The sequence below is a fragment of the Oryctolagus cuniculus genome, chromosome 17 (assembly GCF_964237555.1).
Source record: "Oryctolagus cuniculus chromosome 17, mOryCun1.1, whole genome shotgun sequence".
NCBI classification, from domain to species: domain Eukaryota; kingdom Metazoa; phylum Chordata; class Mammalia; order Lagomorpha; family Leporidae; genus Oryctolagus; species Oryctolagus cuniculus.
The window spans coordinates 47,932,888-47,953,220 of NC_091448.1; the positions used below are offsets into that span (position 1 = coordinate 47,932,888).

At 43.8% G+C, this 20,333-nt stretch overlaps 1 protein-coding gene across 4 annotated transcripts in view; it reads right to left on the minus strand.

Moving 5' to 3' along the window:
• The window catches only part of METTL16 (methyltransferase 16, RNA N6-adenosine), an 86,097-nt gene that overhangs the window by 33,538 nt on the left and 32,226 nt on the right, over positions 1–20,333 (minus strand). For all 4 annotated transcript variants that reach the window (XM_070061189.1, XM_002718874.5, XM_008270914.4 and 1 more), the window contains 4 exons: positions 15,485–15,684; positions 10,125–10,265; positions 8,852–8,967; positions 3,568–3,710 (listed from right to left, as the gene is read on the minus strand). In XM_070061189.1, the coding sequence (XP_069917290.1) occupies positions 3,568–3,710; positions 8,852–8,967; positions 10,125–10,265; positions 15,485–15,684 (600 nt within the window). The remainder of the gene's footprint in view (positions 1–3,567; positions 3,711–8,851; positions 8,968–10,124; positions 10,266–15,484; positions 15,685–20,333) is intronic.

Consider the following 20,333-nt stretch of genomic DNA (forward strand, 5'->3'; position numbering starts at 1 on the left):
AATAATCAATGACACCCATGGGATTCAGACCACGAGGAGTCTGACACAGGAAGCCTGGTCATGTATCCAGAAGGTTAGATGGGGGAAATCCCTTAAAAAAGAAAACCTTATTAACTGCATAGGCACAAAGTAAGGGGACAAGCACTTGTCAATCTTCCTCACTGACAAATCCAAGCGCAGCTCTGATCACGTTACCCAGCCTACAAGGGCTAACAGGATGTCCACTGGAACAGGGTCAGGAGATCTGTGTTCCACATTGCTAATCTGTAAAACCAAGAGGTTGGATAACCTTACCTCTCCAGTTCCTCACAGCTGGAGAACTCCTTAAAATACAGAACACTGAAACTGTTGCTGAACATGACCCAGGTAAGCCATGAATCTTAAAGGGAGGTGAGACATCTTCAGTGCCTCCCTAAGATCAGTCGCTACATTTAATTTATTTCACTCCATAATGCTGCAAATTCTGCCTATTTTCTGCTCTTTTTCAGAAAAAAAAAAAAAGAAGACCATTTTAGGGGGATAAGGGACAGATGGTGGGGACGTTTGTTGTGGCACAGCAGGTTTCACTGCTTGTCTCACTAACAGTTCACATGGGCACCGTTTCTGGTCCCAGCTTCTTCGCTTCTGATCCAGCTCCCTGCTAATATTCTTGAGAAAGCAATGGAAGATGGTCCAAGTACTTGGGTCGCTTGCTTCAGCCTGGGCAAGCCTCAGCTGTCGCAGCCATTTGGGGAGTGAACCAGCAGGTGGAAGATCTCTGTCTCTCCCTCCTTCTGTGGTCCCTCTGCTTTTCAAATAAACAAAAAATAAATCTTAAAAAAAAAAAAAAAAAGAAAAGAAAAGAAAAAGAAAGAACAGATGGTGGGGTTAAGATACTTGTGTTCAAACTCTTTTTTAGAGGTTCAAAACAGGCAATTTCCACAGCACTCTAAAGTTTCAGTCACACAGTGTAGTACAAATGTCATAATGTCAACTATAAAAATGTGTATGAGGAGGGCCCAGCACTGTGGTGTTGCAAGCCTTCACCTGTGGTGGGCTGGGCCTCCACCTGTGGTGGGCACCAGTTCGTGTCCTGGCTGCTCCTCTTCCAATCCAGCTCTCTGTTTGTGCCCCTGCACCCACGTGGGAGCCCTGAAAGAAGCTCCTGGATCCTGGCTTTGGATTGGCACAACTCCAGCTGTTGTGGCCGTTTAGGGAATCAATTAGCAGATGGAAGACCTTTCTATTTCTCCCTCTCTTTGTCTGTAACTGTCTCTCTCAAATAAATAAATAAATCTTTAAAAAAAAATGTGTATATGTGAGGATACTCACTGATAATATGTACAAAGGAAGGGCTGGTACTGTGGCATAGCAAGTAAAGTCACTGTCTACATTACCAGCATGAGATATGGGGTGCCAGTTTGAGTCCCAGCTGCTTTACTTCCAATCCAGCTCTCTGCTATGGCCTGGGAAAGCAGTAGAAGATGGCCCAAGTCCTTGGGCCCCTGCACCATGTGGGAGATCCAGAAGAAGCTCCTGGCTCCCAGCTTCAGACTGGTGCAGCTCCAGCTGTTACAGCCATCTGGGGAGTGAACCAGTGGATGGAAGACTTCTCTCTCTCTCTCTCTTTCTCAGCCTCTGCCTCTCTGTAACTCTGCCTTTCAAATAAATAAATAAATCTTATAAAAAAAAATACATACAAAGGAAAGCAGTAATAGCTGGATGTGCAAATGAAAATAATATTCCTTCACAAAATACTGTTCTATGCACTTTTCAATAGCATCACTTCATTTCTTCTTCCCTTTTTTCTTTATCTTCCCTCTCTACCTGAGTTCTAACAGACAGCTGAGTCCTGTTTTTGTTTTATTTTTATTTATTTGGGAGGGAGAGAGATACTGTTCTTATCCACTTGTTCACTCCCCAAATGCCCACAATGGCCCTAACTGGGCCAAGCTGAAGCTGGGAGCCAATAAAAAAACTGGGAGCCCACTTGGGTGACAAGAATCCAACTACTTGAGCTACCGCCTGCTGCTTCCCAGGGTGCACATTAGCAGGAAGCTGGAGTCAGGAGCTGCCCTGGAGCTGGGTATCAAATCCAGATAGTCCTGCTAGGCTAAATATCTTCTCTAAAATACTCCAATGTCTGACAGAATCAATATAGAGCAAAAACTGTTTTAACCTTTGGCTTCGGCAATGCAGCCACCCAATAATCAAGCTGCTTTCCATAAACACTTGAATAAATTTACATTAATAAATCAGGATACTTGTTGATTTTGGAACTGGCTTTTTACTAAAATAAACAGCTTTAAATAATTGTAAATACAAAAGAAAAGGAAGAAAGTCTTATCCATCCAGCAATTCTATTTCTGTGTAATATATCCAAAAGAACTGAAAGAAAGGTGTTGAAGAGGTATTTATACACCAATGTCAATACAGCACTATTCACAAAACCAAAGGGGAGAAGCAACCCAAGTGTCCATCAATGGAGGAACAGATAAGTAAAATGTGGTGTTATATGTAGAGTGGAAAATTATTATTGTTATTATATGGCTTTAAAAAGGAAGGGAATTCTGGTATATACTACACACTGATGAATCTTGAAGACCTTATGCTAAGTGAAAACAAGCCAGTCACAAAAGGACAGATTGCATGCTTCATATATAGGAGGGAACTGAAGTAGTCAATTCAGAGATAGAAAGAACAGTGGTTGCCAGGGAGGGACTGGGGGAAGGAGGGGATGGCACACTGTTTAATGGGTGTGGAGTTATTGTTTTGTAAGATGAACAGAATTTTGAAGGTTGGTTGCACAACAATACAAATATACTTAGCACTACTGATCTATACATTTAGAACATTAAGATGGCAATTTTTATGTTTTGTCTATTTGCCACAATAAAAAACAGAACTTTCTTATATCCCGAAGTGAAAACTTAGGTTGAGAGCTCTTTTAGTTTTGAACTACCACCTTATCCATTATTTCAACAACACATCATTTCAGCAACAAGTCAAGCGATACAAATAGCGCTTTTTGAATACCTTATGCTGTTTAATGACAGGTGTGTTGTCCAAAATAATTAGCTTTTAAAAAGGAACAGCCTTAACTCTCCTCTGGAGCTGGGTAGTAACCGTAGTTTCCCTTCATTAAGCTCTTGACAGCTCAGTGTCCTCACATCTGTCACTGTTTGAGAGACTGAGTCCAAGAACATAAACGGCTTCAAGGACCAGGCAACACATTATTCTGGTTCATGGGACAGATTTGAACCCATCTGTTTTTTAATCAAAAGCCATATTTGAATCAGTTTTGTTCCATCACAGGACCATACTAACGGGAGCAATACAGTCAGATGGTATTTTCCTTCTCCCTTTCTATGCAGCACAGATGATTACAGGAAACCCAAATCCCTTAAAGGCACAAGAGCACCCTCAGAAACAGCATCTCTGCAGACTGTAGTATAAACTACCTTTTCAATCTTTACATGTTTCTTTTTCACACATTCTGATTACTTTCCCCCTGAGTGACAGATATCTTCAAGAATTACACCAGGGGGTGGGGCGGGTAAGTATTCCTATTTGTAAGAAGCAACTTACCTCAATCTTTTTTTAAGTTGTAAACTGTCATGGATGATCCTTTTAACAAACTCTAATTCACCTCCTTCTGCCATGATCTCTGTGACACCTCCCGTATTCACAGAGCTAGGTGGAGGTCGTCGAGGATTCCGAGAGTTCACTCCCTGAATACAACAAAACAATCTGGTGAAAAATTTTCACACCTTAAGAATCAAGCCTTCGAATGTAATCTAGCTCCACATTAGAATGCTTTAGAATGATTTAATTTTACTTTCCAAATATTAGACTAGACTTAGGTCTAAATATCATATAGCCACTACATTATATTTTTTATTTTTATTTATTTACTTATTTGTAAAGATTTATTTATTTATTGAAAGGCAGAGTTACAGAGAGAGAGAGAGAGAGAGAGAGAGAGGTCTACCATCCGCTGGTTAACTCCCCAGATGGCTGAAACCGCCAGAGCTGTGCTGATCTGAAGCCAGGAGCCAGGAGCTTCCTCCGGGTCTCCCACATGGATGCAGGGGCCCAAGCACTTGAGCCCTCCTCTACTGCTTTCCCAGGCCATAGCAGAGAGCTGGATTGGAAGAGGAGCAGCCAGGATGTGAACCGGCACCCATATGGGATGCCAGCACTGCAGACGGGAGCTTTAACCCGCTGTGCCACAGCGCCTGCCCGAGTCTCGCTCTTGCATTCACTGCACGCCCCTCACGTATGCATTTGCTTCATGGACTTGCCACCCTCACATATGGGTGCCGGTTTGAGTTCCGCTGCTTCACTTCTGATCCAGCTTTCTGCTATGGCCTGGAAAAGCAGTGGAAGATGGCCCAAGTGCTTGTGCCCCTGTGCCCCCGTGGAAGACAAAGAAGAAACTCCTGGCTCCTGGCTTTGGATCTGCCCAGCTCTGGCCATTACAGACATCTGGGGAGTGAACCAACAGATGGACGACCTCTCTCTCTACCTCTACCTCTGCCTCTCTATAACTCTGCCTTTCAAATTAATAAATAAATCTTTAAAAAAAAAATATTTAGAGGCCGGCGCCGCGGCTCAATAGGCTAATCCTCCGCCTGTGGCGCTGGCGCATCGGGTTCTAGTCCCGGTCGGGGCACCGGATTCTGTCCCGGTTGCTCCTCTTCCTATCCAGCACTCTGCTGTGGCCCGGGAGTGCAGTGGAGGATGGCCCAAGTGCTTGGGCTATGCACCCGCATGAGAGACCAGGAGAAGCACCTGGCTCCTGCCTTCAGTTCAGCGCGGTGCGCCGGCCGCGGCAGCCATTGGAGGGTAAACCAACGGAAGGAAGACCTTTCTCTCTGTCTCTCTCTCACTGTGCACTCTGCCTGTCAAAAAAAAAAAAAATTTGGCCGGCGCCGCGGCTCACTAGGCTAATCCTCCGCCTAGCGGCGCCGGCACACCGGGTTCTAGTCCCGGTCGGGGAGCCGGATTCTGTCCCGGTTGCCCCTCTTCCAGGCCAAGCCCTCTGCTGTGGCCAGGGAGTGCAGTGGAGGATGGCCCAGGTGCTTGGGCCCTGCACCCCATGGGAGACCAGGAGAAGCACCTGGCTCCTGGCTCCTGCCATCGGATCAGCGCGGTGCGCCGGCCGCAGCGCGCCGGCCGCGGCGGCCATTGGAGGGTGAACCAACGGCAAAGGAAGACCTTTCTCTCTGTCTCTCTCTCACTGTCCACTCTGCCTGTCAAAAAAAAAAAAATAAAAATAAAATAAAAAAAAAAAATTTAAGAAGTTAATAATAAAAACGAAAAATAATCCAATTTAAAAATGGGCAGACTCTGAACAGCATTTTTCCAAAGAAGAAATGGCCAATAAGCACATGGCAAGAAGCTCAACATCAGTCATCGGAAAAACTAACCAAAATCACAATGAGATAAACACTATCTCACAACTACCAACATGACTATAACCAAAAAGACACATAAGAATTATTGATGAGGATATATGGAAAAGTGGAACTCTCAAATACCACTGCTGACAGGAATATAAAATGGTATAGTAACTTTAGAAACCAGTCCCGGCCAGCGCCGTGGCTCACTAGGCTAATCCTCCGCCTAGTGGCGCCGGCACACCGGGTTCTAGTCCCGGTCAGGGCGCCGGATTCTGTCCCGGTTGCCCCTCTTCCAGGCCAGCTCTCTGCTGTGGCCCGGGAGTGCAGTGGAGGATGGCCCAGGTGCTTGGGCCCTGCACTCCATGGGAGACCAGAAACACCTGGCTCCTGCCATCGGATCAGCGCGATGCGCCGGCCGCAGCGTGCCAGCCGCGGCGGCCATTGGAGGGTGAACCAACGGCAAAGGAAGACCTTTCTCTCTGTCTCTCTCTCTCACTGTCCACTCTGCCTGTCAAAAAAAAAAAAGAAAGAAAGAAAGAAAGAAAGAAAGAAAGAAAGAAAGAAAGAAAGAAAGAAAGAAAGAAACCAGTCCCAGTTCCCCAAACAACTAAACATAGAGTTAGCATATGATCTATTAGTTATATTACAGGGTATATACCTACAAAAAATGAAAATCTACATCCAGGCCGGCGCTGTGGCTCACTAGGCTAATCCTCCACCTGCGGCGCTGGCACTCCAGGTTCTAGCCCTGGTTGGGGCGCCGGATTCTGTCCCAGTTGCCCCTCTTCCTGTCCAGCTCTCTGCTGTGGCCCAGGAGTGCAGTGGAGGATGGCCCAAGTCCTTGGGCCCTGCAACCTGCATGGGAGACCAGGAGAAGCACCTGGCTCCTGGCTTCGGATCAGTGTGGTGCGCCAGCCGCAGTGGCCATTGGCGGGTGAACCAACGGAAAAAAGGAAGCCCTTTCTCTCTGTCTCTCTCTCTCACTGTCCACTCTGCCTGTCAAAAAAAGAAAAAAAAATCTACATCCACAGAAATAGCTGTACAGGAATGCTTATGACAGCTTTATTCATATGAGTCAGAAAGTAGAAACAAAGCAACCCAAATAGGAGTAGGCCCTTGGCCTAATGGTTAAGACACTGTTTGAGGCACTGATATGTTAGTTACAACATGAATGAACCTCGAAGTAGGCAAATCTACAGAAAGTAGACTGGTAGAGGCTTAGGCCTCAAGAGCGCTGGAGAGAAACAAAGGGACTACTACTGGGTAATGGATTTCTTTCCATGGTGATGAAAATGTTCTAAAACTTATGACAACTGCACAGCTGCATAGCTCTGAGAACATAACACAAATCATGACATTCCATACATTAGATAGGTGAGTTTTATGGCATATGAATTATATCTCATTGAGGCTTTTGTAAAAAATACTTAGGTCAGGTGCTGGCAATGTTCTATTTCCTCATCGGCTAGTTCTGTAGGAGTGTTAACTTTGGAAAAGCCAACGTATCATACAGACTTCTTATTTTTTTGTTTTATTTTTAATTTGAGGGAGGAGAAGGCACACACTCTGACCTGTTGGTTTACTCCCCAAATGCCCACAAAAGCCAGGACTAAACCAGGAGTCAGGAACTCAAGCCAGGTTTCCCATGTAGGTGGAAGAGAAACAACTACTTGAGCCATCTCCACTGCTTTCTAGGGTGTGCATTAGTAGGAAGCGGAGTTGAGAGCCAAGAATTGAAACCAGGTATTTTGATATGGGACAAGGGCATCTTAACTGGTGTCTTAAGCACTAGACAAACATACACCCAACATGTATGTACTTTTATGTACATATATTATTATTTTTAATTTTATTCTAGTCTGTGATTATATTAGTTCATATAATTTATCTTCAGTTAAGGCTAAAATTTAGATTTCTTAAATCTTGCTTCACTTTATGTTCCAATCTGGAATGCTCACTATTATCATTGGTAGTAAATTTTTACCAATACCTCTACTCTACCAAAAAAATTACTCAATTTGTACTTTGTTACTAGGCATGCAAATGGAACTTTTAGGGTATCTGAATGATTCTACAAATGGTTCAACCTTTCCTAAGTTTTTTTTTTGACAGGCAGAGTTAGACAGTGAGAGAGACAGACAGAGAGAAAGGTCTTCCTTCCGTTGGTTCATCCCCTAAATGGCCACCACGGCCAGAGTGCTGCACTGATCGGAAGCCAGGAGCCAGGTGCTTCCTCCTGGTCTCCCATGTGGGTGCAGGGCCCAAGCACTTGGGCCATCCTCCACTACCTTCCTGGGCCACTGCAGAGAGCTGGAATGGAAGAGGAGCAACTGGGACAGAATCTGGTGCCCCAACTGGGACTAGAGCTCGGTGTGCCGGCGGGAGGATTAGCCTAGTGAGCTGCGGTGCCAGCCTATCCTTTCCTAAGTTTTAAGCACCTTCCTCTCCTTATAATTAATGTTACTTTTTATTATTAATGGAAGGTTTGCTGGATGAAGGAAAATGGCTAAATCAATACTTTTTTATAGCACTGAAATTTTATAATAGGTTGCTCTTTTTATCCAGTGCATCGTTTTCCATGCTCATGGGCAAATATATTTTTTCACTTGAAGGTGGAAAAATGAAATCAGGCACTTGTTCACCTCAAGTGACAGGTGGCAATAAAAACAGTGATTTCTTCCCTAAACCAGTAAATCCAGTCAAGGAGTGGACTATGACCTAAGTTGGTCCAATCAGAAGAAAATCTAATGTCCAATGACTTGGGTAAGAAAGAGCTCTCTTCTCATCCTACCACCCTCTAAGTATTGCTTTGCCACAAGTAAACCAGACAGAGAACAAAAGCAACCAAGTACTAGGTTATAGGCAAGAGAAACTGGAAAGGGGAAAAACAAAAACAGAGCCTCACCCTTTAAGATGGAACTCTTCCATCAAATGGCTACCAAAGACCAAAACTACTGCTGGATTTCTCAGATATGTAAGCCAATAAACTTTCTTTGTTGTTAAGTCACTTTAAAAAAAAAAAAAAAAAAGATTCATTTGAGAGACAGAATTACAGACCGAAAAAGAGGTCTTCCATCCATTGATTCACTCCCCAAATGGACACAACAGCCAGAGTGGGGCTGATCTGAAGTCAGGAGCCTGGAGCTTCTTCCAGGTTTCCCACGTGGGTGCAGGAGTCCAGGCACTTGGGCCATCTTCTGCTGCTCTCCCAGACCATTAGCAGGGAGCAGGATTGGAAGTGGAGCTGCCAGAACTCAAACTGGCACCCATATGGGATGCTGGCACTGCCGGCTGCTTAACCTACTATGCCACAGCCCCGTTAAGTCAATTTAAATTGGATTTTTAGGTACTTCAAATCAAAAGAATCCTGATATAATTTCTAAAATCAAAGTTGCTCTTTTATCGGTAAATAAGGAAAATTTACTTAAAGTAGAAGCATTGGAATTACTTTAAAGCAGATATTTTACCTTGGCTTCTAATTGATTGGCAAAAAAGGGAGGGTTGCACATGCAGAAGTCATAGATAATCTCAGATTCTTCCTTAAGCGCATCCATCAGGAGGGTCTTCTGTGGCACCTTTACCACTAGGAGAAAACACAGGAATTATTAACAGCTACTGATGCTGTGGGGGCTCTAAAACATGACCATACATTCTCTGATGCTACTCCCTTGATGAAGAGATGCTCCACATCGTATGCTCTCAGGGCAATGAAGACTGAAACAAGGGATACCACTACATACCTACTAGGATGCCCAAATTCCTGAACACTGACAACCCCAAGAGCTGTCAAGGATGTGAACAATGGAACTCTCATTTATTGCTGCTGTAATACAAAATGGTTCAGCTACTTTGTACAGCTACTTTGTGGAGAGATATGGGGTGGGATGACTATATATTTTTATTATCAAGGAATCCATTTTTATGATTGTCATGAAGCCCAGGTTGAGTTAACAGTGATGGGTTTTGGGGATAACATTTCTCCACCCTGAACTTACTGGTTGCAATCTTTCTTCTTCTCAACCTCAACTGAAAACCCCGACTCACAAGGCCTCAATCCCTGCCCTCCTATTTCTGGCCAAAGTCAAATATGTAGGAGGTTTTTTCAGAGAAGAACATGACTTTGTCTTCCCAGAAGACAAACCCTCCACTTTACTTTATGAGGCATATAGCAGCCCTAAACCACAGACACGTTTGGGCCTGCGCAGACCTCAACAGGTTCAGCTGCTTTGGAATACATTTTGATGGTTTTCTACAGAACATCTTTCCACACAATCCAATAAGTGTGCTCCTTGATATTTACCTGAAGGAGTTGAACACTCATGTGTACAGAAACTCCGCACACATATATCTAAAGCAACTTCATTCATAATTGCCAAAACTTGGAGGTATCCCATATGGGTGCCAGTTTGAGTCCAGCTGCTCTCTATCTCTGCCTCTGTCTCTCTGTAACTCTGCCTTTCAAATAAACCAATCTTTAAAAAAATTTATTCATGAAAATAAGTAAATAAGTTCATTTCAGCAAACAGGCAAATTCACAAATATGGAATCCACAAATTGTGAGGACAGACTGCATTTACCATGTTCTTTGTGAGCTAATTATAGTATCAAAACAACAAACGTTACAATGGACCAGAATTTTTTAAATGACCAACGTCTGCATTAAAGCAAGAGAAGAGACTTGTGAAACCAGAAAGGTTTATAAACCAGCCTTGAAGAAGACAGTTATTCTGTGGAGCTCACCTTTTATGAGATCAGATAAGTTATTCTTTTCCACATTTTTCTTTGCATAGTTGAAACACATATCATCCACTTCTGTTGCAAGGAAATACCAGCCATTTAAGGTTGCTCCAAGTAAGGGATAGATGCAGGATGCTCCAGTTCCTAATAAAATAAATAAAAATTCAAAACACATCCTATACACCAGAGGGAAAGCTAAGAATAACAGTGAAAATATTGTTTTCTGCTCCTCTCAGAATTCTTATAGCTTTCACAATTAAAATCATAAGATAGTAAGTGATTTCATGCATCCCATGGCTACCGAGTTCTCTAGCCGTTTCACATATATTTATCTTCCCTTAGAATTGGATTCAAACTTCTTAGAAAACAAAAAGCTTGTTGCCTTCCTTTTTCAGTATGTTGTATGTTAAAGAAAGTACACATATGGGCCCGGGGCTGTGGCACAGCGGGTTAACGCCCTGGTCTAAAGCACCGGCATCCCATATGGGCACCGGTTCGAGACCCGGATGCTCGACTTCCGATCCAGCTCTCTGCTGGGGCCTGGGAAAGCAGTAAGAAGATGGCCCAAGTCCTTGGGCCCCTGCGCCCGCATGGGGGGCCCGGAGGCAGCTCCTGGCTCCTGGCTTCAGATCGGCGCAATTCTGGCCATTGCGGCCAGATGGGCAGTGAACCATCGGATGGAAGACCCCTCTCTCTTTCTCTCTCTCTCTGTGTAACTCTGACTTTCAAATAAATATATAAATCTAAAAAAAAAAAAAAGAAAAGAAAGCACACATAGCTGAAGGCTGTGGAATACAAGACTGATTAACTAAAAATGGTGAAACTCATTACTTAACACAATTTAAATTAATACAAAAATCAATTTTCTTAAAAAAAAAAAGCAATACTCTTCATTAAAACACATCAAGTCTCATTCTCCAAAGCAAAAAAATAAAATAAAATAAAAAACAAAAAACAAACAAAAAAAACCACAGTCTAAAATGTTTATACTACATTGCTCTAGTCCCCAAATTTCTGTTGTCACTTGAAATAAGTCAGAAGTAAAAAAGGAGAACTCAGTTCTCAGATGTGGTGACAAAAAAAATTTTGATTCAGATTCAAAACACAAGTCATTGGCTGGCCCCACCACAGCTTCAAGTGAGTCATTCACAGGCAAAAAACACCCTTTGACAACCAAGGATTGGTCCTGAACTTGTGGTTAGAACCACTAGCTCTAGAGTGGACTATATATTAACCATAATTATTGCTTTTACAGCCACTGACTAATCTTAGCCAAATTAGATCCTACAGAGTGTACTCAAGTGAAGGCCTGCTTTCCCCTGACCGCATCCTGGTTCCAGTCTAGCCTTCTAAGGACTGGGCAGGCAGAAGTAGAGCCTGGAGCTACTCCTGACACAGGGGAAACCAGGATCATCTTACTGCTTCCTTAGGTGGTGTTCTGAACAGGTAGGCTAAGAAGAAGATTAGACAACTGATGAGCATTTCAGTTCCTTGAGTCACAACGATTCCTACGCTGTCTACTAGGTTTGCCCAAGTCTCCTGGCCCTGATACTGCTGGGCAAATACCTACATGGAGACTTGCAATGAGGAAACAGGGTAAAGGCTACTCAAGATCCTCTCAGAAGCCAGCATTCTTTTGGCCCAGGTGGCCACTCTGGTGAGCCATTGTCATTCAGAGTAGGGGAAAAACCCAGACCACATCCCACAGCCCTAACCCTCACACACAACTGACTCGCTTCATACTTCAACTTCATTTCTAAGAAAAAAATTAGGACCTCCAGGGAAATAAATGCAGGCAAAAGTCCCGTCTGCCCTCACCTTCAGAGTTTCTCAATTCTCAAGACCAGAAGACTTGCATTCTAACATTCCAATCCCCTCAGAAAGTCAAATGACATTTAAAAAATGGGTAATAATCTTCATAATGATAAATAAAAATGGAAAGTAGCTAATCATAGAATTAGAGCAAACTGAGTCTGGGGGAAGATTTTATATAAAACCCTAATTAGAATGAACGTGATTGAAGCAAGCAGTGCCCCTTGTGAAGAGCTAGAATCCATTAACCTTCCATATCCCCAAGTGTTTTTTTTAGAGGGTCTGGGGCACAATTAAAATCAAATTAGTACCAAATAGGTTGTCAAGCATTTTAAGTTTTCTAGAACCCATCAGTTAATCTTCTGTTATATGACTATAAAAGGGTTAAACCCCACTGTAGTAACACAGTACTTGGTTCAGATGAAATGTTCAGAATTTTCTTTTTTTTTATTTTTAGATTTATTTATTTTAGTTGAAAAGCAGAGTTACAGAGAGGGAAAGGCAGACGCAGAGAGAGAGAGTGAGTGAACAAGTGAGAGAGAAATCTTCCACTCACTGATTCACTCCCCAAAATGGCCAAGATGGCTGGAGCTGGGCCCAAGAGCTGCTTCTGAGTCTCCCATGTGGGTACAGGGACACAAGGACTTGGGCCACCTTCCACTGCTTTCTCAACCCATAGCACAGAGCTGGATAGGAAGTGGAACAGCCGGGACTCAAACCGGCGCCCAATATGGGATGCTGGCACTGCAGGCGGCAGCTTAACTTGCTATACCACAGCACCTGCCCCAGTGCTCAGAATTTTCAACGTTAATGTATCAGAAACTTTGCAAGACCTTAGGATAGTGTATACAGCAAGGAAACAAAAGGCTCTACACTTTCCGATGCAGTGGCAGAGAATGGCATTAATTAAATAACCAAACAAATGAAAACATAGTTAAAAATGCAAATGAATGCCAAGAAGGAAAAATCATGGCTTTCTAAAGCTTGCAACTAAGGAACTCATCTTGGGCTGCACAGTCAGTCGGAGAAGGTTCTCCTGAGAAAACTAAAATACAGTATAATTGAGAATGAACAAGGTGAAGGTAGGGGAAGTCCCAGGTACAAGGAATAACATACGCAAAGGCCTGAGCTCAAGAAGGTTTATTAGAAGAACTAAACGACAACTGTAGAAAACAAGGGTAACAATTTCAAATGATAAGAGAAGCCTGGAAATGAAAGCAGGATCAGACAACAGAAACTGTAACAGGCCAAGTTTAAGTTTTGGACGGTCATCACAAAAGCAACAGGGTACCATTAAAGTGGGAAGGATGTGATCCAATATGGATTTACTCATATTTTCTGGATGCAATGAAGAATGGAGTAGAGAAACAGCAGAGTAGACTAATTGAGAAGCTAGTCTGTAGACAAGATGAGAGATGGTGATTCAGACTGGGCTGGTGGCAGTAGACAGAAGCTGATGATTTAAGATACATTTCAGGGGTCAGCATTGTGGCACAGCAGGTTAAACCACTGCCTGCCACCAGTATCCCAATATCACAATATCAGAGTACTGGTTTGTGTACCCCCCCCCCTTTTTTTTTTTGACAGGCAGAGTTAGACAGTGAGAGAGAGAAAAGTCTTCCTTTTTTTCCGTTGGTTCACCCCCAAAATGGCCACTAGGGCCGGTGCGCTGCACCAATCTGAAGCCAGGAGTCAGGTGCTTCTCCTGGTCTCCCATGCAGGTGCAGAGCCCAAGGACCTGGGCCATCCTCCACTGCCTTCCCGGGCCACAGCAGAGAGCTGGACTGGAAGAGGAGCAACCAGGACAGAATCCGGTGCCCCAACCAGGACTAGCACCCAGGGTGCCGGCGCTGCAGGCAGAGGATTAACCTAGTGAGCCGTGGCGCCGGCCATGATTTGCTTCCAATCCAGCTCCTTGCTAACGCACCTGGGAAAGCAACAGAGGATGGCCCAAGTCCTGGGGCTCCTGCACTTGCATGAGAAATCCAGAAGAATCTCCTGGCTCCTGGCTTTGGATTGGCCCAGCTCTGGCCCTTGCAGTCATTTGGGGACTGAACCAGTGGACAGAAAACTTTCTCTCTGTCTCTCTCTCTGTCTGTAACTCTGCCTCTCAAATAAATAAATTAAAAAAAAAAAAAAAAGAAAAGAAAAGAGAGAGAGAAGGAGGGAGTTAATAAATGCAACCAAAAAGGTCAAGGAAGAAGACTGTAAATGTCCATTGGAAATGCATGCAAATGTCAGTTAAACACAATTACTATCTAGAAATTGTGAACGCTATTGACTACACCATACATACATTTAAACAGAAACAAAGAGATGCCAATTCAATCTTTCCTAAAGCAATAGTAAAGGCCAAGAAATTAGAAAATGTAAATCTCTATCAAGTGACGGGCTGGTGCTGTGGTGTAGGGGTAAAGCCGCCACCTGCAGTGCTGGCATTCCATATGGGCGCTAGTTCAAGTCCCAGCTGCTCCCCTTTCAATCCAGCTCTCTGCTAAGGACTGGGAAAGCAGCAGATGGCCCAAGTCCTTGGGGCCTGCACCTGTGTGGGAGACCCAGAAGAAGCTCCTGGCTCCTGGCTATGGATCGGCGCAGCTTTGGCCATTGCAGCCATCTGGGGAGTAAACCAGTGAATAAATGAAAGACCTTTCTCTCTCTCTCTAAGCCTCTGCCTCTGTGTAACTCTGCCTTTCAAATAAATAAATAAATCTTTAAAAAAAATTCTATCGAATGAAAACACTGGCTACAACAAACACGTATTTATAATAATAAAACACACCCCGGCTTCATCTCCTCTGCATCTCTACTTACTCTCTTAAATCAATAAAACTAGGCATGTTCTCTATTTTTACTTTACCTTTCTGCCTTTTTCTTTCCTTTAATCTTGGATTACATATCTGCTATAAATAATTGTCCGAAATATTCCTGAAAGTATTCAGGCTCACATGATCTTTTATTATATGACCATCTCCTCAAAATTCCAATAACCAGGTTGGGGCGCTGGGTACTAGTCCTGGTTGCTCCTCTTGCAGTCCAGCTCTCTGCTGTGGCCCGAGAAGGCAGTGGAGGATGGCCCAAATCCTTGGGCCCTGCACCCACATGGGAGACCAGGAGGAAGCACTCGGCTCCTGGCTTTGGATCGGCGCAGCACACCGGTGGCAGCGGCCATTGGAGGGTGAACCAACGGTTAAGGAAGAGCTTTCTCTCTGTCTCTCTCACTGTCTATTACTCTCTCTCTTTGTCTCTCTCTCTCTCTCCCTCACTAACTCTGCCTGGCAAAAAAATAAAATTAAAAAAAAAAAAAAAGACAATGCCCAACATACACAGACAGCAATATAGACATCTGAAAAACTGTAAACACAACCTCACTTCATTCTGCACTGCTCAACACCTCCATAAGAGAAATCAACGGCAGAGAAGCTCAGGTGCAGGCAACAAGACTAGAAATATATGAAAGCTTCCTCTTTCACAACAAATACCCAGAAGAGGAGTTTACAAAGAATTTGTGCAAAATTTACACTTAGCCAAAAAAAGAATTTTAAACTATATACCTATGTCAATTCCTCTTCGGAGAGTACTTTTGTCAGAGTCCTGGTGACCAATCAGATCTTCTACCCAATGAATATAGTTGAGTCTCAAGGGAACTGTGGGAATTAGTCTCTCCACTGGAATATCAATGGAAAGTCCAAAATCTTCCCTTAGGAGAGTGCAAGTCAGGGCTCTGACTGCTTCAGGGTCTTTAAAATTAAGACTGAAGGGTAGAGAAAAAGAAGTAAAATTGATTAGTAAGAGTCACTGTGTTGTACAAGCTCTAGAGCAGTCAGGCAATTTGAATTTCCTAGACAGATCACCCATAAACAGTCACATACAGCACCAGGCACAATGGCATAAACACATGGGTACTTAACACAGTCACAGCATACTTTCAAATGCAGTACAATTTTCCACCAAAAACACTGCATTGTCTATACATGGAGCAGAGATTAAGAGTAGCTCTGCTCAAATTCCTGACTGTCCCCTCACTTAGCTATGTAGCTTTGGACAAGTTAAGTGAGCCTATGTCATAGTGCTGGTGTCAGATAATCTGTGAACAGTACACAGCACAGTGACTGGTACACAGTAATTACTTTACTAATGCTGGTTTTTGTTTTTTACTATTAACATCATTTGATATTAGTATTGTTTGAAGATGATTCCTGAAAATGGAAAGAAGTGTAATGTTCAACAATGAAAACAGAATCAGAACTTAAATTTCACACATTATTAGACATCAAATTTAAAATGTAACTACTTTTAACAGCTTTATGAAGCATAATTTACAAACTATAAAATCTACCTTAGGGATATAAATAAATACCTCCTAATATATTAGCAGAATTAAAGAACTACCGTCATAAATCAACTTAAGAACACTCCCATCACCTGCATCTCATGCCCATTTCCAACTCCAGGCCTAGACAGCACTTTATGCACTTTCTACCATTGCAGATTTGCCTTTTCTGGACATTTCATATCATTGAAATCATATAATATGTAGTCTTTTGAGTTTGGATTCTTTCATTTAGCAAAATGTTTGTGAGGTTTATCTATGTTATAATATGTATCAGTACTTCTTTTTTTTTTAAGATTTATTTATTTATTTGAAGGGCAGAGTTATAGAGAGGCAGGCAGAAAGAGAGAGAGGTCTTCCATCCGCTGGTTCACTCCCCAGATGGCCACAACGGCCAGAGCTGGGCTAATCTGAAGCCAGGAGCTTCTTGGGTTCAGGGTCCCAAGGACTTGGGCCATCTTCTACTACTTTCCCAGGCCACAGCAGAGAGCTGGATCAGAAGTGGAGCAGGATTCGAACCAGTGCCCATATGGGATGCCGGCGCTGCGGCATATTTACCTGCTAAGCCACAGCACTTGCCCCTCTTCACTCCTTTTACATGCAAGTAACATTAACATTCCATTGTACCAATAAGCCCACACTTGCTTATCCATTCACCAGTCAACGGACACTTGGATTGTTTCTACTTTTTGGTTATTATGAACAATAATATACAAGTCTTTTTATAAACATATATTTTCATTTTGTTTTGGGAAATTCAATGAGGAATTGATCATGTGATGTACTGATGTTTAATTTTTTAAGAAGTTTGTGTCAATGTAACTATTTTGATATGAAAATGCTGCTAAGCTGAAAATCTTAAAAAGAAAGACCAAGACAGGAATTTGGCACAGTAGTTAAGATGTCACTTGGAATGTCGACATACCATATCAGAGTGCCTGGGTTTAAGTTGTGTCTCCATTTCAGATTTGTTAATACACACCTGAGATGCAATGGATGATGGCTCAGGTAGCTGGGCCCTTGTCATCCATATGGGAGACGTGGATAGAGTTCCAGGCCCTGGCTTCAGCCTGGCCCAGCCCCAGCTGTTATCACCATTTAGGGAATCAACTAGTGACTAGAAGTTCTCAGTCTCTGTCTCTCTGCCTTTCAAATAAATAAAAACATTTTTTAAAAGAGAAAGCCAACAAACTATTTATAAACAGGGGGATGAGAAGAAAGAACAGAAAGTCAATAAATAGGACTATAAAAAATGGGAAGGTTTTGAAATTTCTGCATAGGATTTTAGTCTTCGGTTGTATGGTCTGAGAGCTGACCATTCTCAAACAACTTCTGACCTACCTCATCTTTTCTGTTCCCTCTTTGGTTATCAAAAGCACAATCATTTGAAAGATTCAATGACAATCTGCTTGAATGCCACAACAGAAGGAACAGTGCTGTGTCCACCTGGCTACCATGGAAACCTCAGCTTGGTACCCTTAACCCAAGCTCCCTCTATCACCCACAAAAAATACGCTCTAGTGTGGGAACTGGGAAACCTGGACTTTGATCTTGGCTTTGCAGTCAATTTGTCATGGACTTAAACAAGTCACTATAGTTCTTAAAATTCAGTATCTCTGTAAAATTAAGAGATTGGACCAGATAATGTAAGGGTCAGTTCAGCTAGAATTTTACAATTATGAACATTCAAGAACTCAAGGAATATAGTTCCCACTAGCCTTTTGTGAAGGAATTCCTTTCCTCTCCTCTCCTCTCCTCTCCCCTCCCCTCTCCTCTCCTTTCCTTTCCCTGACAGGCAGAGTGGATAGTGAGAGAGACAGAGAGAAAGGTCTTCCTTTTGCCATTGGTTCACCCTCCAATGGCCGCCGCGGCCCATGCACCGCGCTCATACGAAGGCAGGAGCCAGGTGCTTCTCCTGGTCTCCCATGGGGTGCAGGGCCCAAGCACTTGGGCCATCCTCCACTGCACTCCCAGGCCACAGCAGAGAGCTGGCCTGGAAGAGGGGCAACCGGGACAGAATCCGGCGCCCCGACCAGGACTAGAACCCGGTGTGCCGGCGCCGCAAGGCAGAGGATTAACCTAGTGAGCCGCGGTGCCGGCGAGGAATTTCTAATGAAAGAAATCCAGGCTGTCACTGTAGTGTAGCAGGCTAAGCCTTCACTTGTGGTGCTGGCATCCCATAGGGCGCCGGCTTGAGTCCCGGCTGCTCCACTTCCGATACAACTCTCTGCTATGGCCTGGGAAAGCAATAGAGGATGGTCCAAGTGCTTGGGCCCCTGTACCTATGTGGGAGACCCTGAAGAAGCTCCTGGCTTTGGATCTGCCCAACTCCTGCCGTTGAGGCCATTTGGGGAGTGAACCAGTGGATGGAAGACCTTTCTCTCTGTAACTCTACCTCTCAAATAAATAAAATCTTAAAAAAAAGTTCAGTCAGCCGGCGCCGCGACTCACTAGGCTAATCCTCCGCCTAGCAGCGCCGGCACACCGGGTTCTAGTCCCGGTTGCCCCTCTTCCAGGCCAGCCCTCTGCTGTGGCCAGGGAGTGCAGTGGAGGATGGCCCAGGTGCTTGGGCCCTGCACCCCATGGGAGACCAGGAAAAGCACCTGGCTCCTGGCTCCTGCCATCGGATCAGCGCGGTGCGCCGGCCGCAGCGCGCCGGCCGCGGCGGCCATTGGAGGGTGAACCAATGGCAAAGGAAGACCTTTCTGTCTCTCTCTGTCCACTCTGCCTGTCAAAAATAAAAATAAATAAATAAATAAATAAATTATAAAAAAAAAAGTTCAGTCAATCGAGAGATAAATATACAAACTGTGGCACAAGTGGTGACAATGAGTGTTGAAGCCATTTTAACCAGAGAACTGATGAAAACACCTATAAACTGTGCCTACCTAGTAAAATGCAAATGTTTACAAGTCATGCTAATATATGCATCATTAAAACTCAGGATGATAAACAAGAAAGGAAGAGGAAGTTAAATACATTATTTCCTCATCTTTCATTATTTTTTTAAGATTTATTTATTTGAATGCAGAGTGACAGAGGGAGAGGGAGGAAGAGACAGAGACAGGGGTCTTCTATCCACTACTTCACTCCCCAAATGTCTATAACTGCAGGGTCTGGGCCAGGACAAAGCCAGGAGCCAGGAACTCCATCTTGGTCTCCCGTATGAGTGGCAAGGACCCAAATACTCTGATCATCATCTGTTACTTTTTTTTTTTTTTTTTTTTTTGACAGGCAGAGTAGACAGTGAGAGAGAGAGACAGAGAGAAAGGTCTTCCTTTGCCGTTGGTTCACCCTCCAATGGCCGCCGCGGCTGGCGCACTGCGGCCAGTGCACCACGCTGATCCGATGGCAGGAGCCAGGTACTTCTCCTGGTCTCCCGTGGGGTGCAGGGCCCAAGCATTGGGCCATCCTCCACTGCACTCCCTGGCCACAGCAGAGAGCTGGCCTGGAAGAGGGGCAACCGGGACAGAATCCGGTGCCCCGACCGGGACTAGAACCCGGTGTGCCAGCGCCGCAAGGCGGAGGATTAGCCTAGTGAGCCGCAGCACCGGCTATCATCTGTTACTTTCCAAGACACATTATCAGAAAGCAAGATTGGAAGCAGAGGAGCTGGGTCTCAAATGGACGCTCTGATTTGGGATGTGGGCAATGCAAACTGTGGCATAACCTGCTGCAGCACACAACACCTGCCGTGTTCTCATCTTTTATATATGGGGTCAAAAGATTTCATTTAAAATGGATAAATTAAGTGGAAAGGTATAAGTAAATATATAAGACTATAAACACTAGAGGAATCAAGAGAATAACATAATCAAATAAAATCAGGTGGTCAAAGAGAGGTGAAAAAACCAGATCATACAATGCAAAGAAGTAAAAATAAATAAATAAATAAATAAATAAATAAATAAAGCACTATAGGGGGCAGGCATTGCCACTTCTTGCTATCCTGGCATACAATATCAGATGCTGATTCACGTTCTGGCTGCTCTGCTTCCTCAAGCACCAGGGAAGGCCACAGGTGATGATGGCTCAGTATTTAGGCTCCTGCCACCCACTTAGGAGACCAA